General features: G+C 39.1%; 1 protein-coding gene across 7 annotated transcripts in view; it reads left to right on the plus strand.

Annotated features, from left to right (window-relative positions):
- The window catches only part of LOC111870707 (bone morphogenetic protein 1), a 258,814-nt gene that overhangs the window by 98,478 nt on the left and 140,394 nt on the right, over window positions 1-19,942 (plus strand). For all 7 annotated transcript variants that reach the window (XR_002843906.2, XR_004513699.1, XM_023863187.2 and 4 more), the window contains exon 3: window positions 7,628-7,723. Coding sequence is in view for 5 of the 7 variants with exons in the window: in XM_023863187.2 (XP_023718955.1) it covers window positions 7,636-7,723 (88 nt within the window). In the remaining 2 variants the exon portion in view is untranslated. The remainder of the gene's footprint in view (window positions 1-7,627; window positions 7,724-19,942) is intronic.

Raw genomic sequence — 19,942 nt, forward strand, 5'->3', positions numbered from 1 at the left:
GGAATATATAAAACTAAATATAAGGCATGATCTGGCCAGTGTTTCTTTGAGAAAAAATTCTCTGGGGGTAGAAGTGATTAAAAGTGATAAAATCGATTGGTGAAATTTTCAATATCGGCTTAATATTATTGGTTCAACGTAAAATTTAAATACATAGATTTAAATGCACTTGTTTTTACACGGGTTGTGACTGATTCAGTTTGGGGGGCAGTACTCCCCGACCACACTTCTGAAAGAAACACTTTATCTGGCCCCTGATGGTGTTCTATAATCTAAATTTGGCCCTCGAGATGTATTAGGTTGGCCAACGCTGGTCTAGATAATGTGGGACCCTCAACGTCTCACAACCCAGTGGGTCTTCATGTCCTGTTACAGGATAGTTTTACCTTTACCCTTACTTTATCACTCAGCCGTTAATTTCGGCCAACTGGAGTGCTCTTACATGGACCGGCATTCTTCAGCCAGTCAGCAAAGTCATTTAATGAGCTTCTGGACCACAGCCTGCTTGCTTTTCGGTGTTGTTTTATCAGTTTCTTCAGATAAGAGATCAGTATTGGAGCCAACAAAATCTGAAGCCAACATCCCTAATGATCCCTTAGTCCTTATTTTACGCGACGTTGACGTTGTATCTGTACATATTTTAATGCTCCACTTATTCATTGTTCACCAGTATTTCTCTCAATATTAATACTTCATTGTGCTTCTGTAATGTTTATTTCTTAAAATTGTGTGGTTAACTACTGTGAACTGTCATATTTAGGTTGAAATGCAACTTCAATATTCTTGAAACGAATTAGACCTAAAAATATTTTTCCATTATTCTCTTAATCATAACTTAAGTTCACAATGGTTTTCGTAAAACAAGTTAGTATCGTTAACCGAACAACCACCACAATTTAATATATATTATACTTGAAGCTGAAAGGACTGAGTAGGTTAGTCCATGAATATGATAAGATAATTCAGCCACGCCTTATGTATTCTGAAAATGCTTTTATTACCCCAGTATACGGAGTAATATGAATAGATTATACGGCAAAATAAAGCGAGTATTGGTGCTTTTAAGGGACGAAATTTGTTTCTTTGATCATTTGAGACGTACGGTACAGTCACATTTTATACCGGGGATGTGTCCCATATTACTTTGCCTAATTCAAAACTCGCATAATTGAAGACAAATTTTGAAACACATACGTGATTCTTGCCCATTTTCGTGATATTTGTATTTTTTAAAACTTTGCGAATAAAGTGGAACTTTATTAATATTTTTTTTATATTGCCATATTTCAAATTCGCATAAAATGCGACCTCAGTCTATTACTAGTCTAGATCTTGTAGTTGGGGAATTAATATTTTGTTTATTCATATGGTTAAATGCGCAGTGTCACTGGTGTGTCTTTGAATGGTGTCACTTCAAAATAGATTAACATGTCTATTTAAATTATCGCCTTATTAACCTCTGTGTGCTCCATCCTGTGAGTATTGAATGCGATTAACAACCCGAAACTGGGACGTCTTTAGAAGCTGATAAGCATATCAAATTTATTTATTTATTTAAGGTTGTTTAGGACGCATTTGACTATTCTTAAAAGAGGAAGAGATAATAGAGCCTAATTCATGAAAGCAGAAGAAGAGACAGGAAATGAAGTAAAAGAAGAAACAATACGGTATGCAAAATAATGCACGATGAATATCTCTTCCTTCGATCTGACTCCATCTGAGATTCTTGTCTTGAATGCGATATTCGTGACTGAATCGGGGTTTGATCCGAGACCTAGTTGGTGAAATGTCCGCTAAGCTATCTTTTGCCCCAGGCATTTGCATAGAATTGCATAATGGTAATTTCCCGAATGCAATCCATTGCCTACTCATAGTCAGAATTTCAGATAATGCTTGATGAAGCTACATTGTGCCCAGCGTACAATGTCCCATGCCTGTTCTTTGTACAACGAAATAATAGAATTGCAAGTGTAACATGTATGATGTTGATATTAGCAGAGTAGCGATAGAGGGGAGTTCCGCTCTGCGAGGTAATACGTAACTCACACGTCGTTCTCAAACGAACAAGGAAGGTTATAGGATCCTAGGACGAAAGGGAAACCTAGTAGAAGTAAATTGTTTTGAATTTATCAGTTTTATAAGTGTTCTATAAACTTTCATCAGAATTCCACGATTTGCACCATTTCGAGGTAAGATAATAATAATCTAACACCAAATTTCACCATGTCTATGATACGTTTACTTGTAGCACTAGACTTTCTTTTCAAATATAGGCGCCTTCTCTGTCAATGTAGTTTCCAGATAGAGAGGTTGAAGGGTGTGGCTAAAAACGGTATGAATATTTGTACCATCTGTAGAAGCAGTTTAACACAGGTACTCATGAGTTACTGTTTTATTTGTCATCATCATCATCATCACCAGCAGTATGATTTAGGTTATTCTGAAGGTTTCTTATGATTTCAAACTTCAAAATTACTCGCATAACTATTTCAGAAACACTTTTCTCCATCTTGCACACGGACGTCTGTTGTGTGTGCTGCCTCTGGGTTTGTACTCTGATGGAAAATTAAGAAATATATTTTGCTCCATTTTTCTTAAATATTTGAGCCACTTTATCTGATGATATCAGATGATAATATCTGATGATATTATGAATTTATGCCAAAGAATTGTAGTTCCCCTCTTAACTCCTCATTGCGCATGTGTTCGTTCAGTCGGTATCCTGACATAGCTCTCAGAAAGCGCATTTCCACGGCTTCCTGTATACCGTCCTGTCGTTGTGTCATTATCCAGCATGCATATTCTTAGAGAAAAAATTCCGTTGCCATAATCTTAGAGTTTTCATTCGTATCTCAGAAATTTATAATTTTTTATTGCCAGTGGGGTGGGACTAAGTCCCTTTACTGCGGCCACTTCTGGCCTATTGTACCAGCCCCAGATGATAGGTGAGGGTGATTGTGGAGCAATTGGTGGATTGAAGATTGGCAGGGGAAACCGAAGTACTCGGAGAAAACCTGCCCAACGCCACTTTGTCCACCACAAATTCCAATTGACCAGACCAGGGATCGAACCCGGGCCGCCGCGGTGGGAAGGCAGCTCCTAACCGCTTGAGCTATGGCGCGGCCCAATTTATAAAATAGAGTTACATAATTCCTATTCGCATCGAAAGCAGTTTTATCGGTAGTATCAGCAATTGAACGACGCCCTCCGAAACACACGTGCAAAGTTACAGTTGCTGTAAATCTGAATAAATATAACGACCTCCTCAGTAGTTACTCAAGGGTGCTTAGGACATTAATGCAAAGATGATTCATCATTGAAAATTCAAGACTAATTGCAAGAACCCACTTTCTTTAAAGCATGAAATAAATTTGTGGTGATTTTACTGTCCCCGTGCTACCGTCTCCATCTGTTTCTCCTCAGTTTGAAATAAGAAATTAGACTCTGGTAATGTTTACATTGTAGCGCGTAAGCCCGCTACTGGGTAACGACCTCGAAACAAACAACAAAACAAAATCCACTTCTAGGCAACAGATTCTTAATAAGCAAGTTTAGGCTGTCATCACTTAGTAGAAATTTCGCAGACAAACGTGATCACCCCGGAAACGACTGGAGTACAGCAATGAACGGTGTTTTCTGCGCGGTCCATGCCGAGGTGTTATAAGGAGGACAATTGGAGCAAGAATTCAGAGAGAGTTGTAGGAGAGTCTGTGAAGAGAAGACTTAGTCGGTGTAGTTGGAGAATCCGCACCATTAGAAGCCGTTAGCAGACGCCTGGTAGACACAGAATACTGAGGAGGCTTAAGTGTGCTGTAGTGATTTTGAAAAGTGTGGAAATTAATGATGGCGCTATGATTAAGTGTAGTTACGAGTCGTGAGTTAAACTGGCCAATAAATGTCTCCGATCCAAAACCCGCTTAGAGTCACTCCCTCATGTGACAATATTCATATTTTCACTGATATACACATATAACGATCTATGAATTCTATTCTACCACTCACCCGAATTCAATCATACCGTTCTTACCTGACTAAAGCATATTACAAATTAAAATTATTTTTAATCCTAAACAAATTCTTTTAGCCTACACGTGATTGGCAGACGATTTAATCGTTGTTTGAAGCGGACCGTACCCATTGGATGTCGATAACGTCATAAATCATAGCCAATATTATAACTGCTTGCAGACACCGCAGCATCAAATTTTAACGACCGCCGTTGTCTCGTCTGATGAACAGTTAGCAGTGGTCTCTGAGGTAGGTGATCTGTAGGGACCGGATTTTAATGCAAATGCATATTTCTTTCTTGCAACCAGAAAATATGCTCGTTTGGATATATGTATGAATTACATGATTTCTTAAATTTTGGACATGGTTTGATGGTGCATATAAATGCATATTTTGCCTGTTTTATGAATAAGCATCATATTTTCGAAGTCCGGTCCCTAGGGATCTGTCTCTTGCATTTTTTCTTATTGCTGTAGAGCAAATAACTATGGCCGATATTTGGTTTTCATCGTTAGGAATGAAGCAACGCTACGCAGTAGATGTTCCAGGAAAACTCAACAGCTGGGCCTTATAATTAGTAAGGGAAAATGGCATAAAACTTAACCCCAAACTGCATTTATTACACTAAATACAATTCAGAATACAACAGTACATCGTACCATAATCTCGAAGTCTCTTTTCTCTGTTACTGCTGATCAGCGAATAAGCCCTTTGTTTCTAACGCTCCTCGCACATGCCTATTTTACTAACTAAACACTGCTGTGTACTGTGTGTAGTCACATTGCTTACCGGGTAAATGTACGAAGATTTGAGCCAGTCTGCGCATATTTCATATCTGGTTAGTATCAGACCTGTATCTTTTTGTGCCAAATAATGTGCAGCTTTCTTCTCGAGTCCATATCGCTTATATTTATAATTTTTCTTACAAATAAATATTACATTATCCACGGCCAATCTATAAAGTTTACTTCGAACAACGACTTCGTCAACTGTCAATCACAAGGAGGTTAAAATGTTGTGTTTAGTTTCATAAAGAATGCATGAAATATAATAATCAGGTGAAAATGTTGCGATTGACTTCGATGAATGAAAGCATAGACTTCAGTCACCCTTGCAGATGCCTAGATTATTTAGCAATGCTCTTTTAACGTTATAGTTATATGGGAACAATTGAGAGAATTATTTTGTGAATTATGACCAGAGGAAATCATGAAAGTAACCGTGGCCTATATTAAGAAGTCTCCAGAGAATTTTTGGGAACTGGGGAAGACTAGGAAACATTAGAATTAATTATATGATATTTTGCTTGCTATTATCCAGACAGTAGAACATCTTCTCTGCTAAATAATGTCTTCACACTTATGATACATATCTGAAGTAATTAAACGCAGGGAGTAGTAACCTTTCACTTCATGCATTCACTCTCTTTTTACAGAGAATCCGTGGTTTATTAGTTTGTGACGTGAGGGGATACAAATTTTAAAACATAGGTTCCATTATTGGCGAGGACTTCGGAAGTTATCATTTTATCACAGATTTAGATATCTGGTATAACCTATTTTAATTATACATGCATTTTGAATAAACCACATTTATCTTAATAGAACTGTACCTATATGGATACCGTTATGGAGTGCAATCAGTAATGCACACGAACAAGGGCGTTATTTTTGAGAGGATGCGGTAGACGATATAGCTGTTATGCAAAGGCTGCCTAATAGAAAGAGTAATTTGATTACAATAAGGTCTAATTACATTTAATGACAGAGACTTGAACTGTAATGATAATGTGAAAGACAGCTCATGTATAGCCACATACGTACATCAAATTGTTAAAATTAATGCGAATAATATTTCAAACTATTAGAAAATACTTATTTTAAGTTAATAATATTGTAGCGTGTTTTGTGTTTCACGCTACAAATAAGTTCACGCCGTTGTATTTGATATAGCGTATTTATTCCACTCGCTCGCCTTACACACACTTTATAATCATTACCACTTGCAGTGTTACAAATACTGCTTACAATAGCTCGGCGATACTGGACTGCCTTCTCTGGCGGTTTATAGCAGACTCTCTTCTGCGGCGGATATTCCAAGACTGGCTTCTTAGACGGTTGGACAAAGACTGGCTTCTTAGGTGGCTGGACAAAGACTAACTGCTTCTCGTCGAAGCTGGGCTTTTATAACCTCGGCCGCTGCTAGGCAAATGAATCCTCTGTTATAGCAGTGGAAACGTTGCTTTGTTGGTTCCGCGATTCCTACGCAACGACCCATTTTTATTGCGTTGTCTCTGTGGGAACGCTTCGCGTATTCGTCGTAACCGTGGAGATTCGATGTTCTCTATACAACGGCTCACTGTTGGGATTACAGTATCGCTATTGTTACTTCTTATGCAACGGTCTCTTCTAGCGTTTCCATGGAAGTGACTCTTCTGGATCCCGACACGTTACAATATGAATGTTAAAAATGAGAAAAAAAAAGAAGAGTGAAGAAATGACTACTAAATCTATCCTGAGAGAACGTTGTATCCCGCAAAGCGAATTTATTTCTCCATACATGGAATATTATTGATCCCTTACATATCATATTACATATGAATGAAAATAATGACGCTGGTTGATAGAGGTTCTCCACAATGTCGGTTTCTGCAGTAACATCGGGACATCAGCCTATGTTTCAAATGCAAGTCAGCGTGATGCTAGACAGACCGTGTGAACCAAGGCGCAATTCTCACAGCTCCTGGGATCAGAAGTAGCCAAGAATCACCAGAGGTGTTGTTACTTTGTAACATGTCTCGAATGCTGAAAACAATGGGGGTCCAAACCACAGTTGGCGTTTGACTTCTGCTGGTACAGTTGTATGGGTATCGGCAGTGTTAAGTGAACCGGAGAGTAAAAACATGGTGAGCATGTCTAGATACTTTAGTCTGTCGGTGAGGTCGGTACAACGATAACGAGATAACCTGTATTTGGGAGAAATCTGATTCGAATTCCGTCCGGATTGACATCTATCCTGATTATGATTATAGCGAGTTTCGTCAGGCTCTCAAGATGAATGAGTATGTGGTAATTTTAAATAGGCTAGAACGTTTCATTACAAGTTTTTACATGCTCATAATCACGGCCATTCCACATTTGGAATTTCCGCGACCTTTCGCCAATAGAAACTCTGTGTAAAGATAAATTGTTAAACTAAATATGTATTTGTAAGTTTTGAGGTTTTCACGGCGATGACTATGAAGAAAGTCGTCTTCTGGGTTTTGGCACCGTGTATTCTTCGTTTTGGCCGACGTTTCGGAGGAACGTATCGCCTCCATCTTCAGAGCAGGTGAATGGCTTGTGAATGCAGAAAGCAGTAGCTGTAATTACAGCTGTAATACGTATTTGTTTTCCCCAGTTATGTGTCAAACAGTACTTACTACCTGCACCTGGTGAGAAACTTGATGAGAATACCATATCGTACTTGTATTATGCAGATTACAACTTGCAGGAAAATTTTGCTTTTGACGGAGTCCTATTACTTGCTGAGCATTCATCTTAAATTTAGAGTTTTCCATTAATTTTGATATTATAATTTAAATGTATTACTAACATTTTAGGCCTGTTTGTTCTTGCAGGACACAGTATGGCCTCAGCGTACTGGCACAACTCAGGGAGAAGTCTGGTTCTGCCGATACTGTACTTGCTCGCCATCTTACTTCAAGTTACTACTGGTAAGTTGTACGAAATATCATGTTACGCAAGGCTTCAGTTGTAGTATTTTGTCATTTTATTTAGAAAGCGAAGTGTTAAAGAACCTTTCTTTGCACATCCCATAATCGTATTTGGCCATTTACGTTTAGATCCTTCACGTTATACGAGGCTTCTTATCCCGTAATGAATGCCTTTTTATTTCTGAAAAAATTAACACGAAGTAACTAGGAAAAATAAGGGTACAAACTTCTTCAAAGTTTTGGTCTTAATTTTTTTCAGAAATAAAAGTGATACCACAGTTCCATTTATATGTACGTAATATGTAAGGAATAAGTAATCTTAGACACCCGGAAGGGGCGGGTCTCCTGCTTGGAGTATGAGCGGTGGCTAATAATTCTTCGACATAAAAAGCCAGCATGTTACGAAATGTTACGCAGGATCACAGACTTGGACGTATACTTGGAAACGACCTGAGAATCAGAAAATGTGCGTCAGAAACTGGAATGTGGAGTACGGAAAATCCAAACAGGAAAGTGTATTTAAAATAACTGTAAAAGGATCAACAAAGTAGAAGTTTAATTTAGTGTGAGTGCAAGTCAGATTGGACATAGACTCTACTGAACCAACAGCTATTATATACGTTTTCTTTGGAACTGGATATTACAATTAGTTATGTGATTTCTCATGCATAAAGGATTCATATTATCAGTTAAGAAGATAGATTTTATTAGTGATACGATGTTTTAGAAATACAGAGTAGTCGTTCGTGTGATATTGCTGTTCTTAACGAGCATGAAACAATTGAGTTTATAAGTGACGTTACAAATATCAACTCTGTGAGGAACTAGAACTTGTATTTAATGCACTGGTCAAGTGCCACATGACAATTTTTTTAGAATAGTCCAATCACCAAATTAGACAGCGAGGACGTTTTCAGGCGATTTGGAACGAGAGTTTACGAGGAAGTATAATGATAATATAGTTAGTGTAGTAAACTTTTCCGTGCCTAAATTCTAATTTTCGAGAGTACGTTGTTTCCACATCGCAGCATTCATAAATGCACTTGGAGCTCGCTGATGGAAAGACATACATGTGTATGTTGAAACAGATCATGTCGTGATGGATACGAGTCAGCATTCAAGTATACTTGATACCTGTTCTTTCAGGAACGCGGGCTGTGATACTGATTACCATTTTATGGTTTTACAAGTTAGGGAGAGACTGGCAGGAAGTAAACAAGCGGAAACAAAATTTGATATGGACAGATTCAATCTTGAGAATGGTAAAGGACAATTTTAATTCAAAACTTGAAACAGCTTCGCAGTTTTGGAAAACGTAGATAATAACCTAGGCATTGATTCTGCACTTGAGTTTTTGCATTCTATGGATATGGGTATTGTTGACGTTTAGGAAAAGCATATTGCCTCCATCTTCAGGTTTGAAGCGTATATATTGGGAAATATTTACCCAAAGCAAAAACTGTGGAGTCCGAGAAACAGCCGTTGCTAGGTAATTGCTGGGTAACATGCAACAATAGAGCAACTGTTGGAAGCGGTATTTTCTTTGAGGTCGTGCCGAGGTTGTACGACGGGGATCGGCTGATATTACGAGAGAGTTATGAGACTAGAGTTAGAAGAGTAAGCGGTTGGTGTGAGATGGCCTCTTGCCTGCAAAGACGTGAACCCGGAAGATGAACGTCCATTGTTGGAAGCCGCTACCAAGCAGCGCAGTGAAGACCGTGACTAAGAGCACTAGTCTGTGTGTGGTAGTGATTTGTAAAGTGTAGTCACGACGTGTCTAAGAGTCGAAAAAATCCTATTAACAATCCACACCTCGTCAATCATTTCTTATCACACGATAATATTACTTTTTATCTCTGTGCCTAACTAATTGAGCACTACACCATGAAGGCTTATGCGAGAGTGCAAGTATTCTTGACCTCGGCCCTATTTGGAGGTGAGTGGTTAGCTTCAAATCCTGGAAGTGTATATATAAGCTTTGTTTTTGTCCAGTATACCTACGAGATAAAGGTGGGGCCTGGTAACCGATTTGGGCCAATAGGAACAGTGGACAAGCATAAGATATTAAACGGCCCTTTTAGGGACACCACGTCCACCGAACTGTCATCGGGAATAGGTGTTCCCAAGCGGCCACACAGCCAAGTGCTCACTTGGAGTTAAAATTTCAAAGGGCTCCGAAGCAGCTCAGGAAATCCATTTCTAGACAAGAAGAAAACTTCCGCGTTACGTATGCTTTGGATGTAATTGAATATTTTTAAAGTTTATGAGTACCAACGGGATGAGTTTGTGGTAGTTAGATTCCAGAGGCAAGACAGTTGCTTCAGAAAGAACACTTATCACAATCTTTAATCCTAGGTTATTTTTTCACTGGCTCTACAGCCCCCTTAGACCCTGGCCTCTGATTTACAGTTTCATGATTATTTTGAAGATGGTAAGACTCCTTGGACGAGTGGTGAGCTCGTCGCAATGCCTCTACCTAAACCCAAGGCAACACAAAGACAGAATAAACACACACACAAAACATCCATGCCTTGTGTGAGATTCGAACCCACGATCCCTGCTTCCAAGCGAGCGAAGACGGTACAGGCCTTAGACCTCTCGGCTACAGTGACCTGCCCTGGGCTATTTGTATTTGTAAATAGAAGGGAAAACGTAGGAAAACTCGTCGTTACTGAAGAATAACAGAATAATATTACAACTGATCTTAAAGAAATAGTGTCAGGAGAAGTGGCTTGATTAATCAGGATCAGGATTGGGATCGGGGATCGGGAACAGTTGTGGCTCTCTTGTACACTGTAATTAAACCTGAGATTATATGCCAGGTCGGGAATGTCTTGTCTAGAGGAACGACTCTTTTCTTCTCAAGAAGAATCCTGCATCATGGGTTTCATTAATCTTTACTTGAGTTTGATATTCAACCAAACTACATTCTGTTGAAATATTTGCCACCTACCTTTCTGCTATTAGGACAGAGACCAAAAGTTCTTCCTTATTTTTCAGAAAACGACACTTTTTTTCTCCGTCTGACACCTTAATTTTTGGACAAGTATTTAATATGAATCAATGATCCTGATAACATTGTAATTTCATATGCATATACCAAGGTGGTTTATATACACAATAAAATATCGAAAAGGAACATATAATTAACGTGAAATTTGTCTTCGTAGGATCCATGTTTTGGTTCCGAGAATATAATATGCACGGGACTGTAAAATATCTACACTCAAAGGAAACCCAGTGGACTCCGTGTGGTAGAGAAACTCCACAAAAGGTAATAGTCACTTGGCTAATCAAGAAATTCCCACATGATTTAAAGATAAAACGGAAATAGAAACGCTTTTTTTAAGAGAGCAGTTTGCTTCCATATTAATATAATTCTGTTCCATCCTGTGTTCATGGAATACACCGAAGAGAATTAAAACCAGTATTCGAACAAAGAAATTCACTATTGGGGGAAGTAACAAGTTAAGAAGGACGGGAGAAAGCAAAGACTGACAGTATGTACTAGCAAGTAGCATTGTAATGTTCGCATGAAGATCGAATTTCTGGCTTGTGATAAAGGCTGTAAGTACATAAATAAAAGTCGTATGTTGTTACTTTCCAGTATTCTTTATTTAGAGATGGTTGACTGCATTGAGCAGAAACCTGTATGAAACGTGAACAAATTCATGTATATAATTTTATTATAAGCAGGTTTTACTGTGTGTACTTATACATTACATATGGGTATGAAGGGTGAGCCATAAAACTGGCCCTAGCACTGCGACCTTCAATGGTCTATTGTGCTTCAACTTTGGATTAACCCTTCTTTAATCCTACACTTCGAATGAAATGTAGGACTTTGTTTACGGGGGCGTCATAAAAGTCGCTTGGTTCCATGAAGAACTGACCCAGGTGGCGACGTGCTAAATAAGCTATAGCCTCAAAATCACATAAGATGTGTGTGGCTGATTCATCTTCTTGTAAGCACTTCTCAGAAGTAAGCACCCCTCTCGTCAGAGAGGATGTTACATAAGGACTATTACCGCAGGAGTTCAGTTGGAAAAAAAAAAAAAAACTCTGGTCGTGGGCCTCAAGGGGTCTGACGCCAAGGCGAACTGATTGGCGGTAAACCGCCAGTCGTAAAGTAACTGACTCTGACTCTGACTCTGACACAAGTTGTGTCCTCTGTTAGTCCCAGTTTGGAAATGTGTCCTTTTAGGTGGCAATGTCCAGTAAGTAATCCTACCACCCATCTGAGTTGATCTCTGTTTAATTTTAACAGGTCCCCGTTCTTTTGGCAGAGGGTCCTGTTATAAATCCTTTTGCCTGTATGAGTCCAGTTATGGAATACCAGTGTTTCTTTCTTTTTTGTGTGTGTGTGATTTCGGTTAGTCCGGTCCCTGATCGCTTTCTTGGCAACTCCTCTTATATATACGTGATAGAGGCATTAAGTTCATGGAATGTGGTTTTATCGCATCATATTACAAGGTATTCACATACACTTGCACAGATCCACATCGGCCCTCAAAATAGTTGCCGTTTGCCGCTATGCAAATCTGCCAACGTTGATATAGCTGGCGAAAACATTGCTGAAATATACTGGCAGGAAATCCCGTACGGCGTCTCTTGTGGCGGTGACCTCCTCGGACGACTGAAATCTACGACCACGTAGCTTTGCTTTCAAGCGGCGAAAGAGAAAGAAATCGCATGGTGCGAGATCAGGTGAGTACGGAGGGTGTGGCAAGACGGTGACCTGTTGCCTTGTTAGTTCCTCTTGGACAAGAACAGAGCGATGTGCAGGGACGTTGTCGAGTAGCAACAGCCAATTCTTCCTACGCCACATGTTTCGCTAGGGGATTTGCCTAGTTTTTGGCAGAACTTGATATTTGCTCATTGTTCAAACTGGCACATTTTCGATTTCGCCACTTACAGTTAACTGCAGTTCACAATAGAGGTCTTAGTTCTACTTACACTATTTGCACACAACTGCCTCTTGCTGTGACGAGAGATGAACCGACAGGGTATCATATCGTGCCTCAACATATACTCTGTAGTGCACTGCAACGACGCTTTGCGGCCATTCATCGAACTTATTGACTGTGGTAGTATATTACGTAACTACACCCGTACGTAACGGGTACATCCATGTACACTCTCTCCCAACTTCCAAAATATCATGTCTTTTCCACTGCTTGGCTCGTGCAAAAAAACCGTAGAAACTCCAGGCCCGTTGTGGGTGTCGTAACATGCTTCTTCATGTCGAGGCCTTACTACTCGCCCCTCCAACTCCCAGTCCGGCGCCTGCTTAACGGATGAGATTGACGTGTTAAGTTACGATGATGTGAAGGTTTCGTTGATGTTGGAGGAAACGCCGGCATATAAAGCCACTCCAGACGGCAACATGTTAGAATTTAACACTTCCCACCAGCTATCAACTGGTGAAATCTTCCTTTCAAAATGTTACGCAAACAGAACTGGACTAGTCATGTAAATTACATTTAATTTGCTTGTGCCTCAACGTGCTCTCATTTATTAAGAGTGTTTAACTTGTAGGATTTGAGGTTTTCACAGCGGTGACTTGGAAGAATTCCGCTTCTGTGATGTGTCGCCGTGCAGATCTTGTGTGACCCGACGTTTCGGAGGAACGTGTTGCTAGCTAGAGGTTTGCTCACGCTAGTTTCTCGTCCGTGGAGTTTTCTATCCTGAAGATGGAGGCGATATGTTTCTCCTAAACGTCGGTTCACACAAGATCTACACGGTCCCACATCCCAGAAGACGGCATTATACAGTCTTAAACTTAACAGACTTTCATCAGTTTTTATTGTAAGTCACCGTCAGATTTAATTAATGAGAACACCCAAATTGGCTTTATGAAGTTCTTGCAGCATTTTCTTGCAGTTTATGTTATATGTTGTACTCGGTCGTTAGTTCTTAGTTTCTTTTGAAGGTCGTCATTATATGCCAATTGTTCTCTACCGTTGTTTTCTTTAGATCTCCATTTCACGGTCTTTGCATTTCTCGATTCGAATTGTTTTCTTATTTTCAGAATTTCAAAAGTAGCTTCACGTGAGTTAAGCATTTCTCAGAGACTGTAATTCATAACCAAGAACATTACCACTAAGATCCTCTTCATGAAACTAATTAATCTGTTCTTACTCACCCTTCTGACGTTTTCATAATACAACACATGGATTTTATAATTTATATTGTACCGAATATTTTAACAATTTTCACAGGTTTAACAGACACTGTTATGAAGTGGCCGAAAGTAATCGGTAACATGTCTTTTCCCTGGAGACCTAGAGAATCATTCAGTTTCCATCAAACTTGAACGTGCCAGTGAAGAGCAGAAGAAGAAGGTTGTGTTCAACCCTTGGATATGACAGAATAGAGTCACCAAGAACAGCAATTAATACAGACGTTTATTGGCTTCGGGAAATAACGTACGAGTATTAATGGCTTCGTCTAATGGAGCAAATGTATATTCCTTAGAAGCCTGTCATAATTCTTAAAGTGTTAATGGGTCATGAACACACTTCACTTCTCTGTGGTCGACATCCAGACCGTACATTCTGGGATCTATTCAATGAGAATATTATACCAAAACACGGTAATGAACCTTCGTCTTCCATAAAATCCTGGGAAAGTCTTGAATAGCTGCACAACTGGCGGATTCTGAAGATGGGCTCAGCTCCATGTGGTTAGTTAGTTAGAATTACTCAATCAATCTTCGTCGAGACCTCCCTTATCACTGCATCCTCCCTGTTTGAGTACTGTTTTCTTTGGTTTTCCGTAGTCAATCATTCGTAACAAATGAGGTTTCTAATTTTTTTGCAGTCATTTATACATGTATTCAACACATTCATTTACAGTTCCTCTCATACTGAGCTTCTTTACTTTTCTTTTTTAATTGTGACATATAAGCGGCCTTAACTTAATTTTATTTCTTACTGAAAACCGTCACAACACAACAATCAGTAATATGTGTAAGTAGCTCTAGGAGATACTTTTGCTACATGTTTCGGCTTTCAAGAGGCCATCATCAGGCAAATACATTAAACTTTTTGTTATTGAATTGCATGTCAGATATAAAATACAGTACTAAACTAAAATAAACTTCGGAGGCCCGTTGTTATGTTGTATGTTATTATATAATATTTAATATTATTTGACGGGCGACTCCGTTGTGTAAATGTCCGATCTGATGGAAAGATGGATTACACATCAGCCATTGTATATATAATATGTCTGTATAAACATTACATTTATTACGGTTAATAGCTCAAGCGGTTAGTCGTGGCGGCCCGGGTTCGATCCCGGGTCTGGTCAAGTGGGATTTGTGGTGGACAAAGTGGCCCTGGAGTAGGTTTTCTCCGAGTACTTCGGTTTCCCCTGCCAATCTTCATTCCACAAATTGCTCCACAATCACCCTCACCTATCATCTGGGGCTGGTACAATAGGCCAGAAGTGGCCGCAGTACAAGGGACTTAGTCCCACCCCACTAGTATTAAAAAAAATATATGTATTACGATTACAACTGCCAACTTCCAAATACCATCACATATACAACTTTTAACTGTACTTTTGAATATGTAAATGATTATTTTAAGACTTCAATATTTATTGTAATTTACATTTTATATTCACTCATATCATTTTATACGAATGTATACATTTGGAAGTTTAGTTCTGTATTTTGCATTTGACATGCAATTCAGTAATAAATTGTTTTTACCTGATGATGGATGGCCTCTTGAAGGCCGAAACATGTAGAAAAAGTATCTCCTAGAACTACTTACATATATTATTAATTGTTGTGTTGTGACGGTTTTCAGTAAGAAATATATGGGGTACACAACAGGATGCATTCACTGAAAATTAACTAAATTTTATTCATTATTCATTAATTATAACTGAATTGTATTCATTTCTCATCTCATGTTTATTCGTGTTTCATTTCTCTAAATCAACTTTCGGAATTCGTTGTACTTCTTTAATTTAAATATCGTTTCCTTTCTTTTGTATTCCCCTGGTACCATCTTTATTTGGTCTTTTATAACCTAGCTTGAATATTTTCCAGGTCTCTATTTTTATAGAAGTTACAACATTATCATTTCTCTCGGACACTGCCGTCTGTCTCGAGAAAATATAGGCAGAGAACCAGCCTCAAGTACGTCGAATATGTTTTTATCAAGACAATGGGAAGCGCCTGAAGAACATTTTTCCATGATTTTGTTTAGCCATTGTCGTAAATCTTTAAAATCACAGAGTACTCGGCACAGTCATAATAATTATAATGGTTTACTTGTTCATCACGTAACATAATCTTGGATTTGACGAAGAGATTATCTGTGAAAATGCCTGTGGTCTGGGAGGAGCTCAGCTCGCTCAGCTCCAAGCCAGTGACCCGATTACGTATAACAAATAGCTGTGCATGATCGGATCAGCCGAGAACCGTGCTTCAGCATAAACTGGTATTAACTTTCTAGTAACCTCATACGTACGGAGCACGAGAGATGATTCAAAATCGACATTTACGGACACATTATCTTTATACCTGTTAATGTTTTTATGTATGTAACTGTTTGAGGCGCCAGTCACGGCAGCCGAGCCATCTAAGCATGCACTTTCTTCGCCCTCTCAGAAGCCGGGATCATGAGTTCGAATCCCACTCAGGGCATAGATGTTCAGTGGTTGTGTGTTTGCGTTTTCTGTGTTTATGTGAAGGTAGAGGCCTTGTGACGAGCTGATCACCCGCCCAAGGAGTCCTGCCGAATATCTAAGATCTAGTAAATCGAAGTGAAACGGAGAGTTTCATGGAGATAGATCAAGGCCCAAATTGGGGCTGTAGAGCCAAAGGAAAAGAAAAACTGATTGTGGCAGACTCGTCAATATTTTTGAATTAGTTACAGACCTCATCGCCTCCAGGTCCTATGATGTTCAGATTCCGCATTCGATTTCAGTTATTGAAACAGGAAACTATAAGCTACTACGTTTTCATACTCATAATTTTGAGAGGGTTTTCATTATAAAGCTATTAAGAATCTTCATTAGCCTCAGAGTGGATGTCTGCAGTAAGCCATGACAGACATTTAAATTCCATCTATAAGGACCGTTCGATTTGACTGCAGGGAGAGTGTGTTATTTTGTATTCGTAATAAGAATTCAACTATGCATTGAGGGACTTTGATGTGATTCATTATGCCAGTGAGGCTACTAGAATGATTACATTTTAGAGTCTGGGACCCCTTGACGATGAAACTGGGCAAGGAGATGTTTCGGGTCGGCTTTGAAGTTTCTGCTGCACGTCAGTTAGTCGTATCTGAAGGACCCGGACCCAACCCCCGAAACAAATTAACTGCTTATATACATTCAAATGGCTTGTTTATTCACCGTTGTACCGATTGAGGGCAGCACCGAATAGTAACTTTACTACAATTTGTGACGAGGGATGGACTGATCAATATTTCATCCCCTTGTAGGTAGGAAGGTAGGGGTTGATGTTATACAGAGGCGGTGTTGGTGGGCCTGCATCTCTGTCAGTGACACTCGCGCTTCGTTCACTGGTACGCGTACTCAGCTGTTCGCATGACTACCGCGTGAGATAGCGAAGGCGGGAACCAGTCAACTTGTCATCATGGTTGCAGTGGCCATCTGTTGTATCTTAGTGCTTCTAGCAGTGTTTATTGTTCTAATTATCGTCGTGGGTCAATCCATGGGAGAAACTTAACCACAGAAACGAGGTAAAATTTGCATGTGTGCGTCGTGTAATAGTGAGTACTATTCACTAGTTCTTGCACCACAAAATGAAATTCCATTCAATATGTTTCTAGTTCATTATGGACTTCCCTGTATTTACGCGAATGTAAGAAAATGATTACGGCAATTAGCGTCCACTTTCCGTGAACTCACAGTTCGACCACGTTTGGAAGTTCGTTTGACAACGGATGATTTTCCGTCATTCAGATTCACCAGTTCTCGACTTCTTAATTACAGTAGGTAAATGATAGTAACATATTCATGGTTGTTTGTAATATATTTCTTAAATTTACAGAGGACAGTACCCATACGACATTTCCATGTGATAAGTATATTTCTTCCACTAAAGGTTTCCTTTGAATATTATTCATTCTGAACAGAACGAAGGCTAATAATATTGAATTATATATTTCATTCCGTAAATGGAAAAGTAATTTGCATTTAATACTCATGTAACATTATACGCGGTGTTGCTGTGAAACAAATTTCCGCTTAGTTTTTGTACCATAGACTTTCAATGTAGCTTATATGAATTTTTAAAGAGAAAATGCCGGGATTTGCATAACATATTATTAAATATGTATAAATCTTTAAATTACAGCGACAATTAGTTTAACCGACCAATAGTGGTTACGTGTTTCTCTTATCCAACAACAAAATAAGTGGCCTTGAATTTTCCAGTGCCTGTATTGGTTTAGAAACGATGACGATGACTAGTATAACTTTCTAACATATTCCTTTTACTATAGACTTGGGCGTCACTGCACATTAAATATTCTATTTATTTGCTCATTTTAATATTATCATTTCAAGAAGTAAAATACAGCATAATTACTCACTCTGAAAGTGAGGAAATCAGGACGTTTGAATTATGCTAATATTGATGCAAATATTTTAATAATATACAGGATATAGATTTGATATGCAACTTTTAGTTATGTTAAGGACAGTTTCCAAAATCATGTGGGTTAAAATATACATACCATTTTATGTGATGTAAGTTAAAGGTAAAGCTGTTCTTGTGCTTAATGAAGCATGACACTCTAGATGTATGGGGAGTGGAGGTATTGCTGCTCCACGCATTCTTAATATCGACACTATATGGAGTTGATTCGCCAGGTTCACGCTCCGGCCACTTGACCCACTAGGTAGAAGCCCCTGTACCTATTGAGTAGCCCACTGCATGTGGACGCCGTGGAAAAGAATAGAACGACTGTCTTTGTTGATAATCAAACCACGATCCTTGATCGTTCCTCCCATATTATAGCCACTATACTGACTGAGCTAACCTAAACCTGTGATGATTTTAAGGACATGTTTTATTAGCTGAGTGATACTTGGAAAGATAAATTGCTTGTAACGCCATAAGGTACATGAACTCGTTCTGAGACTTCGAGATAACCACAACCAATATGATATGCATGTAAGTACAGTAAGGCAAGGTAATTCGCATGACGGCACAATACTACGAATTGACCATTGTTATCATCTTCGTCAATCATCATCATCATAATCATCATCATCATTTTTATCTGCATTCACACTATTATCCTCTGGTTTATGTGCGGTAATGCTTTAAACTTGTAGCTGGGAGGTTCTTGTTTCGAATCTCGGCTGGAACATCGGCTATTCTAACTGAGTTTTTTCGTGAGATTCTTCAAACTCTCCAGGCAAATGCCAGGGTAGTGCCTTTATTCGGCCACAGCCTCTTTTTTTCCAATTTCTTTCGAAATTATTATTCGTAAATCATCCTCCATTCGACGCTATGTAGTCTGAGATATTGATAGCATCGTAAAGGAAACCACAACATTGAACATCTAGATGTGCGTGACTCCTGAGTCGTCTGACAGTGTTGTTAAATTTGTTAGTTATCTAAATTCGGGCCTACAATATTTGGTTTTCCTCTTTTTAGTAATCCAGGTCAGGTTTAGTACTGCTCAATATCTCACTACTTCTGTTATATCTATCTTTTTCTTCATTGGCGCTGCAGCACTCGTTTGGGCATAGGCCTACCTCCATGAAATTCTCCGTGTTATATCTATTAGTGCTATAAATTATTTAATGAGGAGTTTCAGAACTTGTACTCTTCTCAAAGTATAATTAGAATGATCAAGTTAAGGAGGATGAGGTGGCCAGGGCATGTAGCGCGAATGGTGGAGACGAGGAATACGTATAGGATATTGGTGGGAAAGCCAGATGGAAAGAGACCACTGGGTCGACTAAGGCGTAGGTGGGTGGACAATATTAAAATGGATCTTAGAGAGATGGGATGGTATGGATTGGATTGATCTGGCTCAGGATAGGGACCAGTGGAGGGCTCTTGTGAACACGGTAATGAACCTTCAGGTTCCATAAAATGTTGGGAAAGTCTTGAGTAACTGCAGAATTTACGGATCCTCAAGAAGGGCTCAGTTCCATGAGTAAGTAAGTAAGTGCTATAAATTATTATATCTCGTAAATTTCCTCCGTCTTCCG

This window comes from Cryptotermes secundus, unplaced genomic scaffold, assembly GCF_002891405.2.
Source record: "Cryptotermes secundus unplaced genomic scaffold, Csec_1.0 scaffold59, whole genome shotgun sequence".
Taxonomy (NCBI): Eukaryota; Metazoa; Arthropoda; class Insecta; order Blattodea; family Kalotermitidae; genus Cryptotermes; species Cryptotermes secundus.